The 21,988-nt window shown below is 41.5% G+C and overlaps 1 protein-coding gene across 1 annotated transcript; it reads left to right on the top strand.

The window, feature by feature from the left end:
- The first annotated feature begins 2,114 nt into the window (after nucleotides 1-2,114).
- Nucleotides 2,115-18,960, top strand: dgkaa (diacylglycerol kinase, alpha a). The gene is made up of 24 exons (XM_069140835.1): nucleotides 2,115-2,365; nucleotides 9,090-9,193; nucleotides 9,562-9,638; nucleotides 10,837-10,966; nucleotides 11,170-11,244; nucleotides 11,334-11,383; nucleotides 11,479-11,553; nucleotides 11,872-11,988; nucleotides 13,077-13,194; nucleotides 13,358-13,446; nucleotides 13,561-13,680; nucleotides 13,936-14,034; nucleotides 14,257-14,343; nucleotides 14,445-14,518; nucleotides 14,602-14,676; nucleotides 14,821-14,906; nucleotides 15,002-15,091; nucleotides 15,234-15,394; nucleotides 15,482-15,546; nucleotides 15,933-16,023; nucleotides 16,166-16,352; nucleotides 17,230-17,347; nucleotides 17,523-17,583; nucleotides 17,688-18,960. Exons 2-24 carry the CDS (start codon nucleotides 9,118-9,120, stop codon nucleotides 17,766-17,768), a joined length of 2,202 nt encoding a protein of 733 aa, XP_068996936.1. The 5' UTR covers nucleotides 2,115-2,365; nucleotides 9,090-9,117; the 3' UTR covers nucleotides 17,769-18,960.
- Nucleotides 18,961-21,988: the final 3,028 nt, after the last annotated feature.

The following is a 21,988-nucleotide window of genomic DNA, read 5'->3' as shown; positions in this document are numbered from 1 at the left end:
ATGTAAGGATTTCTTTCAGTCAGGGGAAAATGATTTATGCTTTTATGAAATAAGGGCATCGTGTAAGGAGATGTGGGGCGTGAAGTGGTGCTGATCCAGATCAGGAAAACAAAAGAGCAAAAGTTGAACCGCAAAACTCGAGACGGAGAAAGCTGTGACTGCCCTGACCTGACTCACTCTCCTTTTCTCCGTCTAACTCAGACACCCACATGTTTTCCATGTCTGTTATCCTCTCCTGCCAGCCTCGTCCTCATTGTGGAGCCTAATCCCTCACCATTGTGGCCGACGGAATGTGAAATCATGTGCTTTACCAAATACCTTGGCTCAGTTATTGTCTACTCAAATCATTACGTGATAGGGTTGGTTCCTGGACAAGGCAAGGCAAAGCGAGTTTATTTGTACGGCGTATTTCAACAACAAGGCAATTCAAAGTGCTTCACTTAAAAGCGTCAAAACATAAGGCAAAAGACAAGGACATTTAAAAACTATTAAGACATGGAGAACAGCTGTTCAGTATTGTGACTGATATATTACATACTCGTCAAAGTATGTGTACAATTTCTACCAGAAACACTATTTGGCTTCTATACAGTGCTGGATGAAGTATTCACATCTTTTTTTTTTTTTTTTTAAGTAAAAGTACCTTCCTGAGTCGTCGGATTGGTTTGCCAGAACTTCTTTGAGGCCAACCGAAAGTCCTTCTCCATGGCCTCACCGAACTCCTCCCCATGCCCGAGTTTTAGCATCCGCGACCACCGTAGCTGCAAGCCCCTTCTGGCCTGCCGGCGCCCGTCAGCTGCTTCCGGAGACCCCTGAGCCAACCGGGCCCGGAAGGCCTCCTTTTTCAGCTTGACAGCTTCCCTCACCCTCGGTGTCCACCACCGGGTTCCCGTGGTTTGTGCCGCGACGGGCACCAACGAACCTTCCGACCACAACTCTTAGCGGCCGCGTCCACAATAGAGACTTTGAACATGGTCCACTCGGACTCCATGTCCCCAACCTCCCTCGGGATGCGTGGGAAGCTTCTTCTGGAGGTGAGAGTTGGAAGACCTCCCGGACAGGTCCCTCGGCCAGACGTTCCCAGTTTACCCCTCACCACACGTTTGGGCTTGCCAGGTCTTTCCAGCCGACTCCCCCACCACCTGATCCAACTCACCACCAGGTGGTGATCAGTTGACAGCTCCGCGCCTCTCTTCACCCGAGTGTCCCAAGACACTGGGCTCTCCACCTGAGACCAGTTTGCCTTGGGAGACCCTACCAGAGGCTGATGCCCCGGACGACATAGCTCCCAGGATCACTGGGCCACTCAAACCCCTCCACCACGTTAAGGTGGCGACTCGCAGAGGACCATAATAAATCATATTACCTCAAATTAAAAATTGGTATGTTTCCTGTTTCTCTGTTGTATAAAAACAGTAATATTTTCCTTTGCAAACTAAACTTAATAGTAGTCACAAAATGCTCCTTTCTGATTGGCTTTGCACCGTAAAACCGCCAGTGGTTTAATAATAATGATTGACAGAGCTCCTGGAAGTTCATAGACTGTGTGCATAGACATAGTTGACTAACAATAAAAAAACAAATTAAAAAAATAGCCATATCTAATTCAAAGAGTTAACAACCTAACTTCATTAAATGGATAACTTATTTTCCATCAATAATTAATGTTTATTACTTTGGGCAGTAATCATGGCAGATAGCTTTAAACACAAGAATTTGCTCAAATGTGTCTCTTGAGGTGAAGCAGTAGCTAATGTTTGCTATTTTGTGAGCTATTATATTATGTTTTCGAGTTTAATTTTGGTTAAAAACGGTCCTTTTTTTTGGTAATTAGCTGTAATTTCTAATAGCTTAGTTTGGCGTGCATAATAACTTCAGCTGTTTCAGTGAGTTACTTGCACCATATAGACTTTAGGTCTCCTTATAAAAAAAAAAAATGGTAAAAGCACTATTCATTTATTAAAAGCATTAGAACGGATACGTGCATTGATTTCCTTTAAGAGAGCAACGCTATATAATCGCACCACTGCAGGTTTGCGCTGCGTAATGTTCACGAGTGTTACTTTGCAGAAGGAGCGGGTGGAACCGGGTGTGTGTGTGTGTGTGTGTGTGTGTGTGTGTATTGGCTGGAGAGGAGGGCGCAGAAGAAGAGCGGCTGAGGCGGTGCTTGACAGGAGGGATCCACTCCTCTCAGTCTGCGCTCTGCACTAGTTCACCGCTTCCACTCCGCCGAGCCGCTGCCTCCATTTAAAGTTAACGGCCACTTTGCTTCGCATCGGAAAAGCGGGATCTGGACCGGGTTGTTGTGAGCTGCACGGCGACGGTTTTTCAGGAGAGACTGAACAACGGAGTCCCGACAGAAAAGGTACACGACTCTTAAAAAAAAACCAAAAAAACCAGCACAGCTCTCCGGACTCGTATTGATTGAAGTTTCGGTGCAGCTCTGGACGTCTTTTGCATGCAGATAAACGCTGGTAGAAATACGAGGGGAGGGGAGGGGGGTAATTTTAGCTCGTTGTTTTTGACGATGCTGTCAAGTATTCAATTTGCATGTGGTGATTGCTCGCTTTCACCTCAGTGCATGTGTGTTGTTGTTGTTGTTTTTATAGAGAGAAATCTAAACATAGTCGTGTGCCAATAACAGAGTAATTTACATCAGCAAAACAACAACCATCAAAGCTATTGCATTTAGAGCGCAGGCCCCTTCCTTTTCTTCACAGAAACGTGCATCATTTCAGTTCCCTTTGCAGTGTGTCATGATTGTTAATGGCAGGCTTCTTGAGTGGGGAACCCTTCTTCTCAGTCCATTTAGAGAAAACAACCCATGTCGGAGCAGGGACTCGTAAACATTTAGGGCTATTTTAACTAGTTGGGGTGTCGTCTCTGAAGATATTTTGGTGTACAGGAGGCAACAGTGTGTTTTTATTTACATTTGCCAATACATTATATACATTAATATGTCACTAGTACATTGAGCGTACAGTTTTATTCCTCCCATCTGATAGGATCTTATGAGTGACCCCCCCCCCTCCTCCCCCAGAGAGACTATGTGTGTTGCAGGATATGGTGGGTAACCTCAATCAAAACACTCAATAAACATCCCTTGCACTTTTTTTTTTTCTGTCAGTACTGGGATAACGAAAGCCTTCATTGTGTGCGAAGTACATGAGCTCCACTTTCAATGTCATTTGACTACAAATAGTGAATGTGACTTTCAGACCTCATGGTAACCTGAAAAACAAAACACAGCATAGTCGAGAAACGTTGTTAGGTTTGACCTTTCTCTTGGGTTTTTTTTGGAAGGAGCTCTCAGTTTTATTTCCTCGTGACACCTTCCTTGTTGCGCTGTATGTATGTTATATTGTAAGAAGGTTGTTTCAAAGCTCGGCGTCTCAGCGGTGCTCATTTGTTTGTAGCTGCAGGAGAGTTTTCAAGCACACACAATCAATACTGTTGTCAGGTCAATTGTGCCATTGTTAACGTTTACATCAGAGGCTAGAGGCTGTAAATGAACTAGAATTTAGCCCATTTTGTATTTAGTAAATGTTTACTATTGCTTTACAGCATAGTTAGTGTGAGAAATGGCATCATAGCCTTTTGTTTATAGATTATTTCACTTCTCTAAATACAGTAATGGTATCTTGCGAGTGGCTTTCACTTCCTTCATCACATCACCCCAACCTGAATCCTTTTAAACAAATAAAATACTGACTACGTATTTGGCATTCTTAAACTGCCATACGTCACTACTTTATTATCACGTCATAGGAGCATGCTGTAAGTTACAACTTATTTTCTCAGAGTTTGGTTCATCTATCAACGTTTTTAACATAGTTTTAATGAGCAAATATAATCACATATTTTTTTATTCTTTCAGAAGACCTCAAATCCCAGACTTACTAATATGATAGTGGAGAATACTACATTATATTAGATTTTTTTTTTTTTTTTTTTTTTTTTTTTTTTTTTTGGGGGGGGGGGGGGATGTGGAATTTTATGTTGTTTCATTTTCACTTGTGGATAAATCTGTGGGTGAACCAGGGGAGACTCTGATATTTGCAAAGAGTTACACCATAAAACCAATGTGGCTGCTGTATAGCAGCATGCACCCTCACAAGTCTAGGCAGGTTTGAGGTTTATTTTTTTTTTCAGAGCGCAGCATGGTGTTCTACAAGGCTGCCTCCACACAAAAAAGCTATTATATAAGTCACATTCAAGTCTGAACTCAGAGTGATGGGCAGTCTTCACTTTGAAGCTGGAGCGTGAGCAGAGACTCGCCTACATTTTCCAAGAAATCTGTGATTCATACTGTGGTGAATATCCTTTCTCTTTCCCATTTGTTTAGTGTTTTTTGTCTGATTCATAATAGATAGTTATTGTGCTATGTTTCTCCAGTGTTCCTACTAACTGCAGCCTGTAGTTTGCACCCAATTTTTAAATATCACCAAACAATAGTAGACAAGGGGAAGCCCTGTTTCAACAGAGTGTGCTCGGCTGTGAACATGCAATTATTCAGACCCAGCTTTCAGCCATATTTCACATCTCTTATCTTCATGGCTAAATAAATACACCATCTGTAAAAAACAAAACAAAAAAACCCCTCTATTTAGGACGCTGTTTAATAATTTTATACATCATCTATATCAATATGGCCAACAATACATTTGCTAGTATTACAGAGTGGAACAAGTGAAAACACAGGAGAACTCGTGGTTACAGGTTGACGCTCAAGGGAGACACAAATGTCAAGCAGTGGCATTTATATATATATTTTTTCCTGATAGTTTTTTTTTAACTTCTGGCTGAATCTGCAAAGGGACCTCTTTGTCAAACAGTCCATTTATAGTAAGGGTGTATTCCCCTGTTCATGCAATGAGTCACAGTAGCATCTGCATGTGGAATGCAATTTAGAGCGGGGCCCCTGGTGTAGAAGGCCAAACGAGACTTGCGCGTGGGAGGAGGTGAAGCTGAAGGGGGAAGACTCACTGCCAATGATTGGGCTCCCCTTCCTTAATCCGGCTACCTCCCGTTCTGCCTGCGGATCCTCATACCTGTTAGTCACCCGTGGCAGCGCTTTGACGGAGAGCAGCTGATGGAGGGAAACACTTTCCATAGCAACCCAAGCATGTCCGTCCTTCCCCTTCTGTTAACCTGATGCAATTTGCACACACTTCAGCAAAGAGAACTGTTGTAGTTTCAGAAGGGAAAAAAAACATACTACAACATTACGGGCAGACTTCATTCGCTTCAAAAAACCTACGCAGTGTTTTCCAACCACAGAATGACGGAGTCAGTGACTTACATCCTGCAAGTGTTGCAAAACAGCAGATTTCCTTGACACAAGGCGTGGGCGTCATGACAGCTTGCACAAACATTAGCGGGCATGGAAAAAGGTCATCCCCAAAACACCTTCAAAAGATTCTTGTGAAGAGAGTGGTTTTAGGTTTGTTGACAGTTTCACATCAGGATATTAAGAGTTTATAATTAACTGCACGGTGTCTGTGAAGGAGAAAGCCAACCGAACTGTCCACTCTAAACCTCCAATTATATTATTATGTTGCTTTTGAAAAAGCACTTGCTGCTGTGTATTTTATTTAAGTGGTCAGAAGTGAGTGTCGGGCACTAGACAGATGTTTTTTCAGACGTTTATTGGAGTGTAGATGTTGCTCTCGCAAACTGTTGCTCACCACTTTAACATTTAAAATGTTCTTTAGTAGCATTTGGAGAACCACGAGTGAGGCTGTGGCTTTTGTGCACGTCTGCTCAGAACATGCGTTGTGCAATTCATTCTGCGCTGATTAGATGGAGCGACATTTTGTTCTAACAGAATTATACCTCCGACTGTCTGCCAGTAGAGAGAACCAAACTAATTCGCACTGAATGATAACACCAGGATTCCTGTTAGCACACATTTAAATCTTCCTCATGTCTACACAACAGAGACTCCTCCACATGAACGTTGCTATAAAGGAACATAAACAGCTTCCTCATAAAGCACGTACCATTTAACTTTAGCCCAGGAGCGTGACCTTATCGAGAGCTGAGGTAGTCACACGGTCTGTATTAAGCCTTTAAAAAGCTTCAGACGTTCGCAAAACGTCCTGAAATATTTATGCCTGCTTCAGTGAGCTCATTTAGTTGCTGCCATTGTTTTTCAAAAGTCCATCCGATGTTTTTGAGTGCAAAAAACCATCTGTATTTATTACACTACTCACCTCTCCTCTGAATGGAATGCTTCTTCCTGTCATCCATGTTCTGACTGGTCCCGATTCCTTCTCCGCATCATCTATGCAAATCATTATATAATCAGGAAGTGAGGAATCAAATTACTCAGATTGGGTCAAGATCTTGTTGAACCAGACAATAATGATGATGATACTCAGTTGGTAAGGAGACAAAAAAGATATGATGCTGCTTTTGACGTCACCCTCCTGTGGAGAGCATAAAAACAGGAGAGGAAGAACATCACCCAGAAGTAATCTAACATAAAAGGGCCGTTTTATGTGCAAGTAAACTCAGAAGCCTATTTTTAGGTTAAGTTATATGACAGTGTTTGAAGATGAGGCCAGGATAAACAGTTTTAGGCTGTAATCTGTGATCGGTAGCAGATGGCTTGTCATGATTCCTTCAGGTGTCACTTTGCCGTCGATACAGACCTGTCCCACCTGATCGGCTGCATAAACACAACTGCTAGGCAACGCTGCTGACCTTTTGAGGGAATTAAGTGAGGGCACTGTGAACCTTTCTGAGTCCAAAGAGAGCAAATGGATCCAAATCACATGTAGTGAGTGGGTGTTTTTTCTGATTATTTCACTGCTTTTTCTCAGTGCATTCTTTGTCCTTTAAGTACTTTGATTTTCCGTTCACTGCCGGCAGCCGTTAACGATACCTGCGCTGGCAGCACTTTAATGTGTGATAATACCTGTGGGCAACAGTGTGAACAACACATATACAGTGAGGGCCTTGTCATCAGCTAGAAAACCCTCATACGGTGTTTTATTCACTTTTGGTTTGTATTTGGGAAGTTGATGATATAAAAGACTGGATGTTGAACATGAAATCAGATTTACAGCATGTGTATTTTATTGTTCAACACTGTTACGCCATGTTCTGTGCTGTTTTGTTTCAAAGTCTTTCCCCTCATAATTCTTTTAATGACAATCACATTGTTAAATGGGAAACTTCCAGCATTGCTACTGGATTTGGTTTTAAGCCAAAATGGTGCTCGTAAAGATGTCTTAAACCACACATCATACTACTGCTGACCATCTTCCAAAGCCTCCTGTAGAAATTATCATTGTGAATCTATCTTTGCTATTTTCCATTGCAGACTTCCATTGCACTTCAGTTTCCATGACCAAACAATATTTTTGTTATTGTTGCATGATAATGCAGGTGAAGTGCAGATTGATTCAGAAAGTGTGCACTGTATTAACTCATGCTGATCCTATACACAAAACTTCATGCAGTATTCTATGGTTACACAGTTTAGACAATTTTTAAGATAGCTATGAAAAGTTTGAAACTCTCCAGCATGCACTTCTAAATGTTCTGCAGTTATATGAAGTATTCAAGGGCGAAAGCAGACAAAATTCCTGGTGTGATCTCTTAAAGCAAGACAAAGTTTATTTTATTAAACAAGTGATGATTACTGGATACCGTTAAATGGTAGGAGCTGAGAAGTAAAGTGACAGGTCATACAACACCAAGAAAGACTAGCAACAAATCTCCTGACATTTTTAAATATAGAATATTTATTGCCTTTATATTGCTTTTAAATGGGAGAATGTGTTATTCTGTCTTAACAATATAAACTAAACACAGCGTTGCTTTAACAAAAATAGCTCTTACATGCGCTTCTTACCACAAAAGGCATTCACGAGAGAGTCAGTAAAGCACGTGTGCAGTTTCTTTCTGTTAATCACGACCAACCTGCTGGAAAGATCACATTTCTCTGCAAAGACAATTACAAAACATAGATTTTTTTTTTTTACTCCATTAGGTACTCTATAAATTCCATATTGATCTATCTGTATATTTCTTATTGAACTGTTTTCATCGACATGCATGTACAACAACCGCATTAAACAGGATGTCAGGATGGCAACTTTCTCCCTTCCATTAACTTGTTTGTCCCGTTTCAATGATTGATGAGCTGCATAATTGTCTGCTTGTTTTCCTGTTTGTATAGAATTTCTTTCAATTATGTTATCAACCTGTTTGCTTCTGAAATATGCATAACAAATCCACTAAATGTTTTTTTCTAAGCTTCATGCTGTCGCCCTCAGAATGAGGCTTGGCCAGTTTTCATTGCAGTGACGTGCTCTTTTTCGGTGTCGGGTTTACATTTTCTGCTCGCTTTTAGCCTGGTATGACATTTAAGTCTCTTCCTCTTGATGGAGGGGAGGCCCCTCTGCAAACCGGTTTGGGATTTGCAATGTCTCTGCAAGATTTTATGTTTTATCTCTGCATTTTAGTGCGTCGTTGCACTCTTTAGCGCTACACTAAACCAAACACCCCCCATATTTGGTCTTTTAAAAAGCTAATATGGAGTATATTAAAAGAGAATTTGGGTGCAGAGAATCCCTGGAGTCGAACTACCGTGGGTACTTTTAGCCTGACATAATTTCTGCCAGACTTTTGGCCCAGTTTTGACTGACTTGTCACTTTCTCTAAGGGTGTGACAGCTAAAACAAACACAGCATGTACACAACATTTTTCATGTTTGGTAGCGAAGCTGCATTTCAAAGCGTCATACAAGGAAAAAGTGTTATCCAAACACTTGTTGGAAGAAAAACTATGGGTTTTTGAACATGGACCACAGTGACAGATAATGCTGTTATAATTATTCCCTGTTAGAAGACAGTTTCACACGTGCACAGCTCTACATATTCTGGCTTCGGCTTCACACAAAGTTTGGATGTCGAGTGTGAGCCGCAATCGCGCATTTTTTTACCGTTTGTGATGGAAGATGCTATCTTTTGCTTGCAGCCATGCTTTCATGTTTTACAAAGAAGCAGGCTACCGTGCACCCACCTTCTCTTTTTTTTCTCTGTCTATGTCTCACTGTTTCTCTCGCCTGTACACAGGCAGGCAGTTAGTGCAGAAGCAGGCACCATGTCCACCCCCACAAACCCAGAGGTGAAGGAACTGAACCCTGTAGACTTCATCCAGCTACAACAGTATATTGAATGTGAGTACAGGCAGCTTTCTGAGCGCTTAATGCACCCCCCCCCATCTCCCCCCCACACACACACCTCCACTTCCACTTCCACCCACACGCTCATTTACACTCGCTCATGTTTCTCATATGTAGAGAAGGTTGCAGTCTGCCTCATTCTCCTTTTTTTTTTTTTTTCTATATCCGGCATGCCTACATACATACTGCATATACACATACTGCGTTGTACTTTATAAAAGTCTGTATTTGTTGTGTAAAATGCATATGCATGCAAGTGATAGTTCAGAGATGTGTATTGAAAACAGTTACACACAGTAGAGTCTAACGTTCGGTGAACTGCCCTGTGTATCCCTGTTTGACCTGTTCGTCTGTACTTCCAGACTGCAGCTTGAAGGTGAAAGACGTGCTGAGGGAATTTGATGCAGATGGCCGTCTGGCTCGGCACAGACATGGAGAGGTGAGGGGACGGTGTGTTCTGCTGTTCGCAGTCCACTCCTCCGAAACTGAGTCACAGGGACGTCGCTGCAAGGCACATAACTGAACAGAGTAATTGCTCTCAGAGCAACCATTTAGCGTGAAATGAGAGTGTGATTTATGTATATTCTGCAGTTATTAATTATACTGTGCTGATTAATTAGATTCGAACACATCGATCACGTTGACTAAGCTGCCCATGAAAAAATATCTTCAGCGGGTTCGGGCAAGGCTACAAATGTAAATCACCTCCTTGGATTTGCCCACGCAGCAAGGCCTTGTTGAACAGTGATCTGGCTGCCCTCATGCAGTGTAAGCTTAAATGTGATTGAAAAGATATCTTTGCAATGATGTACGTCAACTGCTGACATTGCCAACTAATTTGTGCAGGAAGCAGTAATTCCTGATGGATTATTTGGCTTCATTCAGTTTTATTAGACAATTAGGACGAAATATTGTCTTTTATAATGGGGGAAGATGCAAACACAGCCATAAAGCACCAGTAAATGTGCAGAACAATGACATTATTTGTTGTAAATATTGGTGTGCTCTGAGAGTGATGCAATCTCCTCGGTTGCATTCATGTTTGTTTGTTTTTTTAAAATTTCTTTTTGTGATCTGGCTGCCTCGCTGTGACATTAATTATTACGGGAGCAGCTCTGCTGGTTATGAACCAAGGCAATGGAATGATATCAACAAGAAATGGGTTTGTGGTTCATCATTATGGAGGCACTCCTGCTTGTTAGCCCTGCAGCAGATTATCATGTGAGAAACATGGATACCACGCTAGGCAGATGGACTGAAATCTTCAGTCAGGGGCTTGGTTTTTATTTACATGTCAATGTCACAATAAAAACCCAAGAGTCACTCCACTTTTGGAGACATATTTGTACCTTTAAATAATGGATTAAATGTAATCGAGTAGCATCTTGGCCTTTTGAATGCATTTCATCTCCCACCAGCATGACACTAAGGCAGAAAGCAACACTTGTCAAATCTAAGGTTTTCACAGGACAGCAATAAAATGATCGTCATCTTCCTTTATTCTCAGAAGAGGTTAATTTGAAAAAATGCAGAAGTTAACAAGCACACCACATATACAGAAACTTCAGCCATTTTATTTTACATCTCAATAAGCCACCGTAAACAAAATACGTCTCTCCCATTCATGTGTTTCCCAGTGCATCAATGAAGAAGGCTTTCGTCTGTTCCTGAAGACTTATTTAGAAGTGGAGGACTTCCCTGTGGATCTCTGCCAGAGACTCTTCCGCTCCTTCCAAAACTCTGAACCCACCCAGGAAGACAGTGCCAGTGAGATTATACATACACCACGTATTCACACAACTCACTGCCTTCATGCTACTTTGCTGCGGGCCCTTATCAATTTACGCCACGGCCTATTTGGCATATATTCATTTATCACCACATGCCAGTAGGATGCTGTTTGTGCATATATGGTAACCAGAGTATTCACAGCCCCGTCTCTCTCTCTCCCTCCTCCATCCCTTCTGTAGAGGAGGTCTTCCTGAAGGATGTTTCATGTTACTTCTCTCTGCTGGAGGATGGCCAACCCAGAGACAAGCTGGAATGTGAGTCCCTTGTTTATTTTCTGCCCAAAATAAGTCTAAAGGGATGACTCGGTCTAATTGTTCCCCTCTCGTTTCCATTCTCTCTTTAGTTGCTTTCAGGCTTTATGACAGAGATGGCAATGGAGTCCTTGACAGTTCTGTAAGTTGCTCAGAAAATCTCTGAAGGTATAATTGTAACATTTTCAATGTATCATACCAGACAGAATATAAAGTCTTCTCTTGCCTTTTTCCCAGGAGGTGGATCGGATTATCGCTCAGATGATGCATGCTGCAGAATATCTCGACTGGGATGTGTCTGAGCTCAAGCCGGTGAGTCCCAGATTGCCCTACGCTGAATTGTAAATGTCCCACAAACACATGAAACCCTGTACATACTGTGCTTTTAGCTGCGACAGTATAGGAATTGAAAATATGTTTGTTTGCATAAGATATCCTTGACAATGTGACGTACATTATATGGCAGTACTCGTTACTCATTTGCTAGGGTTCATAAAGTGATCAACTTCCCTGCATATCAGATTCAGAAATTGCAACGCTTGACCAGTTTCAGAAAACATATGGCCCCTTTTTAAGTAATAGAAATGTGTGTACTGATTGTATAATAACAAGTAAATGTGATTTCGTCAGGTTCTGAAGGACATGATGACAGCGATTGATGCTGACAGCAGCGGCACGGTGTCTCTGGAAGAATGGGTAGAGGGAGGCATGAACAACGTTCCCTTGCTGGTGCTGCTGGGTCTGAAGGTGCTTTAAAAGCAATATATTTCTTTTTTATTGAGTGTTGGCTCCAAAAGCCGAGCTCAACTATATTTCATTTTTACAGCAGGTGTCTCACAAAGTGGCTGCTGCTCTTGTGAAACCGTGGTCTGGCATGCCTCGCCTCTGTCCTTTGCCTCCTCTTCCTCCTCCCTCTCTGTTAGGGCCTTTTTGCTGACTCAGTGTTACAGGGTGTGGTAATGTCATCCCATCTCATGCCAGCCCTGCACCATCAGAATGCTTTCGTGTTTTCCATTCACTTGTGACAATATAAGTGGTTCGATAAAATAGATTCGTTTTAGTTCTAATGCACAATATTTTAACCAATGAAATGAACTGTTTTAAAATAGGATAAATACATTAGAATGTTTTTTCTTAAACTAAGGACAGAGCCGCTTTTTGTTGCGGGCGTTGTTTAATCTGTTGCCAGGAATTCAAAAGCCACTTACAGCCTGCCTGCCAGCTCACTGTGGTGGTCTCAAACCATGAACTAGACTCTGTTACTGGGTTTGGCCTCTACAACAATGCCAGGGACTTCCCCTCAAGCTATTTCTAGCCACCAATGAACATTTGAAGCCTGGGGTGCATGAATTCAGCCCCCTCACAGTTGTTCTGTCCTGCTCCGAGGACTGTCCACTATGCCTCGTGCACCAAGTGATAGGCTGATCCATAGTGTCATAAAAAAAAACATTCCAGCGTGTAATCTGCATGAGAGCGCTCGAAATTGTGTACGCAGATTGAAACAATCTTGTGTTGAGAAAAGAAATACCGTGAGTGCTGATTTGAATATCCACCATGTTGCACAATATGTTATGATATGTATGTCACTCCATAACTGAACAGTCTCCTTAAGGCAGGATTAGTGGTGTTAGGGTTGAGTGGATGCAAAACAACAACTGAAATGCAGAACTTAGCCACATGATAAGAGTCCATTTATAAAAGGGTTTATGTAGATCCACTATTTTTCTTACTAACTTTTATTTTTCTATCCAAATTGCAAATTTTGCGTTATAAGAATGATCTTAAACCATTATGTTCTTCCCTGTTTTGCATTGCCAATGACTTCAACAACCCAGATGACCCAGAAGGACGGGCAGCACCTTTGGAGAATGAAACATTTTAACAAGCCTGTTTACTGCAACGTGTGTCAGAGCATGCTGCTGGGTTTGAGGAAGCAAGGGCTGTGCTGCACCTGTGAGTACCTGAACTCACCAGAAGAGGGCAGCGATGCCAAACCCTGGGGTCAAATTTGAGCATTGCAAGATCCTTTTTGGATTAATTAATTCCCTGTCTGACAGGGTATTTCATACTTGTTCAAAAATGATATGACAACTAGTTTATGCATTCTGTCGTGCAGGCTGCAAATACACAGTCCACGGACGCTGTGCTAACAGGAATCCGGCCCCTTGCACCAGGACGTATGTGAAGTCCAAGAAAGAAACCGGGGTATGCTCGTGTCTCCATGACAACCTTTACTATGACAAGCAATGTCTAAATTTGCCTTCATTCTATGTGTGAGCGCTCTTACATGGACACTTAAACATGCATCCCACTTCTCAGGTTCCAGCGCACGACTGGGTAAGTGGGAACTGTGACTCCAGGAAGTGTGACAGATGCCAGAAGAAGATCAAGAGCTTCCAAGGCTTGACAGGCAAACACTGTGTGTGGTGCCACACGATGGTAAGGAAACATTCACTGCATGTATTTTTGTCAACATACATTCTGATTTAAATTGCATAATTTTAGGCCATTCACTCAATGTTGTTTGCATTCAAATCCAGTGTAGGGAAGCCTGTTTTTTTCCATGTCTCTTGCCACTGTAAGCATCCAACGAATCAGAAATACAAAATCATCTTTGAAAAGATAAAACTGGATTCTGCCAGTCCCTGTTGTTTGGAGATTTTATGTAATGTGTCACATATTGGTGTTTTACAGCGTCACGATGAATGTGCGGACCGAGAGCCAACAGAGTGCACCTGTGGGCCGCTCAGAGACCATATCCTGCCTCCGTGGGCAATATATCCTGTGATAAAGGTACATAATTATCCTCAGGCACATCTGTACTGCCCATGTACTGTACAAAAGGTGCCTCTCACACCAACGCACAACATATCATCAGCCCAGGGCTGCTTGTTGTTGGTAAAAACCTTCTCACCTGTGAGGAATTTTAACAGGTACAGTGAGGAGATATATTTTTTTTCATGTCCTCAAAAAACAAGAAAAATATAAAACATTTTTTCTGGTTTTTTTCTGAAGGAGAGACCAAACAATGTAAAGAATGGCTGCTCAGGGTCAACAGATGACAGCGAGCTCAATACCACTCCTGATGGACAAGTGCTTCAGGTTTTACTCTATTAATGCTGAATAATCACACTTAGGATGTATGTTTACTTTTCCATATTACATCAGCATATTAACTGTGACATTTGTTTATCAATCAACAGATCAACCCTGTGCCAAACACTCATCCTCTTCTAGTGTTTGTGAACCCTAAAAGTGGTGGCAAGCAGGGAGAGAGGTGAGCCCAAAAATATCTAATGATATTGGAAAAAGGGATTTCTGATCCATGGACATGATTTAAGTTGGTTTTATGTATTTCAGAGTCCTGCGTAAATTTCAGTTTTTACTGAATCCACGGCAGGTGTACAACCTTTCAAGCGGTGGCCCTGGAGCAGGGTAAGTGCCTCGCAATTCTGTATATTTTATTGAGATACAAACACTTTAAATATCTGATTATTTGAGACCATGTTGTCCTGAATACTTTCTTGTGCTCTGCTTCACGCCTCGCTGTTATAGTTCTTCTCATCATCTTTCTTTCAGACTGAGTTTCTTCAAAAATCTGCAGGATTACAGAATCTTGGTTTGTGGTGGAGACGGAACAGTTGGCTGGATTCTTGACGCAATAGGTGAGCTTGTTGGATCAAACTCCATAAAAGACACGTGTGAATATCGTTGTGACGCACGTCCTTTTTCCTTCCCTCTTTCCACTTCTTGAAATCAGACAAAGCCAATCTGCTGGTACGACCACCTGTAGCTGTGCTTCCTTTGGGCACAGGAAATGACCTCGCACGATGTCTGCGTTGGGGAGGAGGTGAGAAATGAATGGCAGTCAGAGTGCTCTGTTATAATGAAAATAATGTTGCACCTTCCTGTTTTTAATTCACTATTTTCCAAATTACATTGTTTTATAATTGTGCACATGAAGGCACTCAGTTATTCTCAATTTCTTGCAGGATATGATGGTGAAGATTTGAGTCGTATTCTTAAGGACATCGAGGGGAGCTCTCAGGTGCTGATGGACCGCTGGAGCGTGCAGGTCATCACAGATGAGAGCCAAGAGAAGGGCGACCCAGTGCCGTATGAAATCATCAACAACTACTTCTCTATTGGAGTTGTGAGTTCCTCAGAGACACACAAGAGGAAGTGTTTTGTTTTCAGTTCGGTGGTTTTGGCTCATGGCTGTGTTGTGTTTTGTTGACAGGATGCATCCATTGCCCACCGGTTTCACACAATGAGGGAGAAACATCCCCAGAAATTCAACAGCAGGTATCTGCTTTCTTGTTGGAACATTTCTAGGGCACCTCATCAGCAAACAAAGAAAATAATATCTCAGTCATAGTAATAGAATACAACACTGTTTGAAACTCATACCTCCAGCAGATGCATTGTTAAGCAAAATAACAAAGCTCAGTGACACCGTTTCAGTTTTCTTACATCAGTTTTCCTTTTTTTTTTTTGTTGCAATTACTGCTTTTTTTTAAAACAGAAAAAAACGAAAGCAGGTGGTTCCAGCAGATGTCTGTGGCAGCAAGTGCTGCCACTTGACTCCTCCTCCTTCCAAAGAGCTGTGCATGCTGAAAGGAGAAAATATTCTGTGAAAGTGAAATATCCCTGAAACCTGAAAAACACTTTTTTTTTTTTCATATCTGCAGAATGAAGAACAAGCTGTGGTATTTTGAATTCGCCACTTCAGAAACCATCTCTGCTTCTTGCAAGAAGCTGAACGAAAGTTTAACAATTGAGGTGAGAATGCAGCAGCAGAGCTATCAGCACCGGGAGTGTTCATCATGTCTTTAAAATACAAAACCGCCATCATGACACTGTTCCCACAGACAGTGTACTGATGATTTAATCTGTCTCTGGGGGTCTTCTCTACCCTCTCTAGTGTTGTGGTACTCCGCTGGATCTTAATGGCCTGTCTCTAGAGGGAGTTGCTGTCCTAAACATTCCCAGCATGCATGGTGGCTCCAACCTATGGGGTGAGACCAAAAAAGTGGACACTAAGGGACTGGCGAGTCCGGAGGAGCCTGAGGTGATCGTCAACCCAGAGATCCTGAAAGTGACCGCCCAAGGTATTTTCACCTTATTTAACTACACTCAGTTGTGACATTAAAACAAGATGCAGATGAGGTTCTCAGAAATCTAATTTAAAGACTAATAAATACTTTTTATATTACCAGTTGATCAAGGGACTTCAGTGTGACATGAAATTTCCCCTGAGCTCCACCGAGCCCCTTAGCTGATTGTTTTTGGCAATCTCCAAATCCGGCTTTCCAACTGCAGCAGGCAGTTGTTATCAATGAAAAGCTTATAAACCGACCTCATGCTAGCTGGCCAGCACTAAAACACAGGCTGACTAAATCAGAGACTAGCTGGTAAATATAGTGGAACATTTAGTACGACAGAGACAGATTTTATTTTTAGTCATCTGTGGCCAAAACACAACAGCAGCCCTGAGAGCTCAACACACTGTAACTAAAGAAACTCCTGGAAATGAAACTAAATCAAATAAATGAAAGCAATTCGGCAGCAAGTTTTGCAGGATAACCAAATTAAATACTGAAACACCCTGAAGTTGACATCTGACTGTGTGGTGTTTAAGCCTCTCTGCTGACGACAGACGTAGTCGGAGGCGTTTCGGAGGTTGTTTACACGTCGGTACCTACATATCTGTGTTCATCTCATTCTCACATTATCTCAGGAACGCCTTGAGGGAATTTCTTCAATATTTGACTTAAACTCAAGGATGACCTAATTATATTTCGGTGGTCAAAGGTCACATGTCCCAACCGAAGAATTTGGTTTAGGTATACTATAAACCTGTAATTGCTGATTTTTCTGTTTGCCTGAGGGGAGCAGAAAAGAAGCTGTAAACAACACTGACCCTTTTAAGTTTATCTGTCAATCTAATAGTAAACAGTTGCCTATTTACATATTGTATATTGTCAGATCTCAGCGACCGTCGATTAGAGGTTGTCGGCCTGGAAGGAGCCATGGAGATGGGACAGATATACACCGGCCTCAAGAGTGCTGTACGACTCGCGAAAACTTCGCAGATCACCATCAGGTGAGAAAAACGGCCAGAGATATGCTCGGACATGACCAGATTGGGCCCTCAGCCTCGACAATAGCCCCGGTCGTCTCCAGCGGGGGGATAATCGTTTGCTGATTCTTTACACGGGAATGCACATTGCTTCGGTTACCTGATGCAGATTGATGATCCCTCTCTCATTTACACTCAGGACAAAGAAGGCATTACCCATGCAGATAGATGGAGAGCCGTGGATGCAGCCTCCCTGCACGGTAATTACTGCACTCACACAGAAAAAAAAATTGAAATGAAATCCGGCTGCTTCGGTGTGAAAGCTACTGTTTTTAAAATTCTGCATTTTATATTCTCTTTTCAGATTCACATGACACACAAGAATCAAGCCAGTATGTTGATGGCTCCTCAGGCCAAATCATCTGGGTTTTTTAATTACAAATAAACCCGACTGACTAAATGCACTTGTTTATAGAGGACTGACAGTTTTTATATAAAATCCTTTTGAATGTGTCTGTTGTAGAATAATCGCATTGTAACAGTCAAAGTAAGGATAGCTGTTTCAAAGGTTCTCTTAACACATAACTGATGCATGGCATGATATCAGACTTTACGGTAAGAAATGTTTGCATTGTGACAAAAGGATTTTGACCAAATTTCCTCAGTGTTTTGTGCCAATAATCAACAATCTCGCCGTCTCGATGCTTCACAGTTGGTAGAAATGCTGCTCTTTAGAAACTTAAACTAAGATTAAAGTGAATATCATGCTAAAAGAAGATTATTCAGCTTCATGTGCCTTTTCAATCTGTTCTCTATGGATTTGGCTTAGGTAGAAGACGTACAGAGCGCTGCGTAGGCGTGCACTGTGAGCATAGACCATGTAGTATTTGCTGTTTTGTTGTGGCTTTAAAGATGTTCTGAAAAAGCCAGTTGTATGTTCCTGTCGATTTTGTTCCAAGAGTGAAAGAGAAACAGGATTACATTTGAGATAACAGTTGAACTTGTTTCACCTTTTTTCATTAATTTCAAAAGATACTTGAAGGTGTTTTGGGGAACAGTAAAAGGGCAAAAAGGGCTGCACGTTGACCCACTGCAGCAGTCAGCCTGCTGTTTCCTTGTAAGTGTGTGTGTGTGTGTGTGTGTGCGTGCGTGCGTGCGTGCGTGCGTGTGTGTGTGTGTGTGTATTTTTTTGTTACCTCATAGGGACCTTGTCAGGACCAGTACTCCTCATGGGGATCAAACTGGGTCATTTCTGGTCCTGGTTGAGTTCAGGAGTGACGTTTTAATCGAGGTTAAGTTAAGGTTAAAGTTTGGTTTTATGCTGTCCACAATGAATGGAAGTCAATGTCCTAACAATGATAGCTGGGCAGACCTGCGTGTGAGTGTGTGTGAATGTGTGTGTGTGTGTTTGTCTGTGCCTCTCTGTGGAAATCCAAAAGATGCAGTATGTTCACCTCTGACTTATAATATATGATGAGTTGGATTTGAAATCCTTGTTTTAGGCCTGTTTAAATGTATGTAGTCTTTATTTAAATGCTTTATCAGCCATATCATTTGAATATATCTGGATGATGCCAATGTATTATGCCTGAAATAACTCTCTGTCTTAATATTCTAATAAATCATCTGGACCCTCACTTTTTGTCATACTTTTTAAAAACTTTGACACACCGTGTTTGTTGTGGTAGAAATCTTTCTGCCACGAGGGGGCATCATTGACTTTTTCGTCTGGGGCCACAGATGGCTGCAACATGACCTGATCCACTGACTACAAATAATTGTCTACTCAGCCTCCCTTAAACTTTTTTTTATTTTAGAACTTGATCCGTACTTTGTCGAAGAGTCGAAAGAATCTTTTTATGGGTTTTCTCCAGCAAAGTATTTCAGAGAACAACAACATTGAACTTTTAGCTCCTGGTTGGTCTGCAAGCAACAAATGCTCTCTTCACATGCTGTTGGACAATTTACAACTTTTTACGTGATCTTGTATAAGTGGAAACATTGCAAACAGCTGCTGGACAAAAGGATTTACACAACTCTGTGTATTTTGAGAAAATTAAGCCACCAAAGAATGTGTGTAAGAGCTTCTCCTCTTCAATTCATTCATAGAAAAATAATAATGAGTCTGAAAATAGTTTAAATATACTACCTACAAATCATTATATTACATTTTCTCCTTCTTCCTTATATGTATATGTCCAAATAAGTAAATACTGAAAGCAGCCTTTTACTGTTGTTTGTATGATTCTGCAGTGAAGGTAAGATAACAAAAAACAAAGGAGCTTTAAACTTCAGACCTGTCATTTAACTAGGATGTAAACCCATTAGCCAAATACAGTGGTGTGAAAAAGTGTTTGCCCCCTTCCTGATTTCCAATTTTTTTGCATGTCTGTCACACTTAAATGTTTCAGATCATCAAACAAATTTAAATATTAGTCAAAGATAACACAAGTAAACACAAAATGCAATTTTTAAATGAAGGTTTTTATTATTAAGGGAGAAATAAAATCCAAACCCACATGGCCTTGTGTGAAAAAGTGTTTGCCCCCTCCTGTTAAAACATAACTGGTTTATCACACCTGAGTTCAATTTCTCCAGCCACACCCAGGCCTGATTACTGCCACACCTGTTCTCAATCAAGAAATCACTTAAATAGGACCTGCCTGACAAAGTGAAGTAGACCAAAAGATCCTCAAAAGATAGACATCATGCCGAGATCCAAAGAAATTCAGGAACAAATGAGAAAGAAAGTAATTGAGATCTATCAGTCTGGGAAAGGTTATAAAGCCATTTCTAAAGCTTTGGGACTCCAGAGAACCACAGTGAGAACCATTATCCACAAATGGAGAAAACATGGAACAGTGGTGAACCTTCCCAGGAGTGGCCGGCTGACCAAAATTACCCCAAGAGTGCAGCGACGACTCACCCAGAGGTCACAAAAGACCCCACAACAACATCCAAAGAACTGCAGGCCTCACTTGCCTCAGTTAAGGTCAATGTTCATGACTCCACCATAAGAAAGAGACTCGGCAAAAATGGCTGCATGGCAGAGTTCCAAGACGAAAACCACCGCTGAGCAAAAAGAACATTAAGGCTCGTCTCATTTTTGCCAGAAAACATCTTGATGATCCCCAAGACTTTTGGGAAAATACTCTGTGGACTGACGAGACAAAAGTTGAACTTTTTGGAAGGTGTGTGTCCCGTTACAGCTGGCGTAAAAGTAACACCGCATTTCAGAATAAGAACATCATACCAACAGTAAAATATGGTGGTGGTAGTGTGATGGTCTGGGGCTGTTTTGCTGCTTCAGGACCTGGAAGACTTGCTGTGAATAAATGGAACCATGAATTCTACCGTCGACCAAAAAATCCTGAAGGAGAATGTCCGGCCATCTGTTCGTGACCTCAAGCTGAAGCCAACTTGGGTTCTGCAGCAGGACAATGATCCAAAACACACCAGCAAGTCCACCTCTGAATGGCTGAAGAAAAACAAAATGAAGACTTTGGAGTGGCCTCGTCAAAGTCCTGACCTGAATCCTATTGAGATGCTGAGGCATGATCTTAAAAAGGCGGTTCGTGCTGGGAAACCCTCCAATGTGGCTGAATTACAACAACTCTGCAAAGATGAGTCGGCCAAAATTCCTCCACAGCTGTAAAAGACTCATTGCAAGTTATCGCAAACGCTTGATTGCAGTTGTTGCTGCTAAGGGTGGCCCAACCAGTTATTAGGTTTAGGGGGCAAACACTTTTTCCACACAGGGCCATGTGGGTTTGGATTTTTTTTTCTCCCTTAATAATAAAAACCTTTATTTAAAAACTGCATTTTGTGTTTACTTGTGTTATGTTTGACTAACATTTAAATTTGTTTAATAATCTGAAACATTTAAGTGTGACGAACATGCAAAAAAAATAAGAAATCAGGAAGGGGGCAAACGCTTTTTCACACCACTGTATAGGATGGATTGTGGCCCTCGGGTTCAGATTATACCTTTTAATAATCACAGTAAATCAAAAATTTAAAGCTTTTAGATGCAGAAAAGTGATTGGGATTTGTACAATCAGGAAGGATAAGCACTTATTCACAAATGTTGAACACAAACATTAACGCATATCTGCAATTTAGAATTATTTTTCAAATCATTTGGTTTAAAAAAAAAAATTAAGAAAAAAAATTGTGAAAATGTCCTTCAAATAGTTTGTTTTATCCAACCAATTGTCCAAAAGACAAAAACTTAGTTTTCAATGATGTGAAAATTAAAAAAAGAGAAACATCTTCACATTTGAGGAGTTGACACCTGTGGAAGAAAAAAAAAAAATAGAAAAAACAACTAATCAAGATTCATCTTGTTGAATAATCGACTCATCGTCGATCACGTGTTTTTTTTTTTTTTTTCTCCTCATCATTTTGCTGTTATAGCACGAGGTAAATAAGGACCGCTTTACTTTTTCATTTAAACCGTCAATTTGTTAATAAGTAAAACACTTCCAACCTCCTTTATCTTCTGCTCTGTAAATGTGAAGCCGAGACGCCCGAGGCGCACTTGAAGGCACCGCAGGAGGATGCACGTCAACGTCGCGATTGGCACCCGGTCGCGTCCTTCACAACAAAGTCCCCGCCTCCAGCTTATTCAGGGGAAACACACACACAAGAGGAATTGGAGTTGGC

The sequence above is a fragment of the Embiotoca jacksoni genome, unplaced genomic scaffold (assembly GCF_022577435.1).
Source record: "Embiotoca jacksoni isolate LCO1_2020_lvr unplaced genomic scaffold, fEmbJac1.0.p SCAF_9, whole genome shotgun sequence".
Taxonomy (NCBI): Eukaryota; Metazoa; Chordata; class Actinopteri; family Embiotocidae; genus Embiotoca; species Embiotoca jacksoni.
Note: the sequence above shows the minus strand (reverse complement) of the source record. Positions and strands in the feature narration are given on the sequence as shown.

What these genes read in the sequence shown, in the direction of transcription:
- dgkaa (XM_069140835.1), top strand. Translation starts at nt 9,118, where the DNA reads ATGTCCACCCCCACAAACCCAGAGGTGAAGGAACTGAACCCTGTAGAC. An exon ending in AGCGGTGGCCCTGGAGCAGG is followed by an intron (nt 14,677 to 14,820) that starts GTAAGTGCCTCG and finishes TCTTTCTTTCAG; the next exon opens with ACTGAGTTTCTTCAAAAATC. An exon ending in CCCCAGAAATTCAACAGCAG is followed by an intron (nt 15,547 to 15,932) that starts GTATCTGCTTTC and finishes TCATATCTGCAG; the next exon opens with AATGAAGAACAAGCTGTGGT.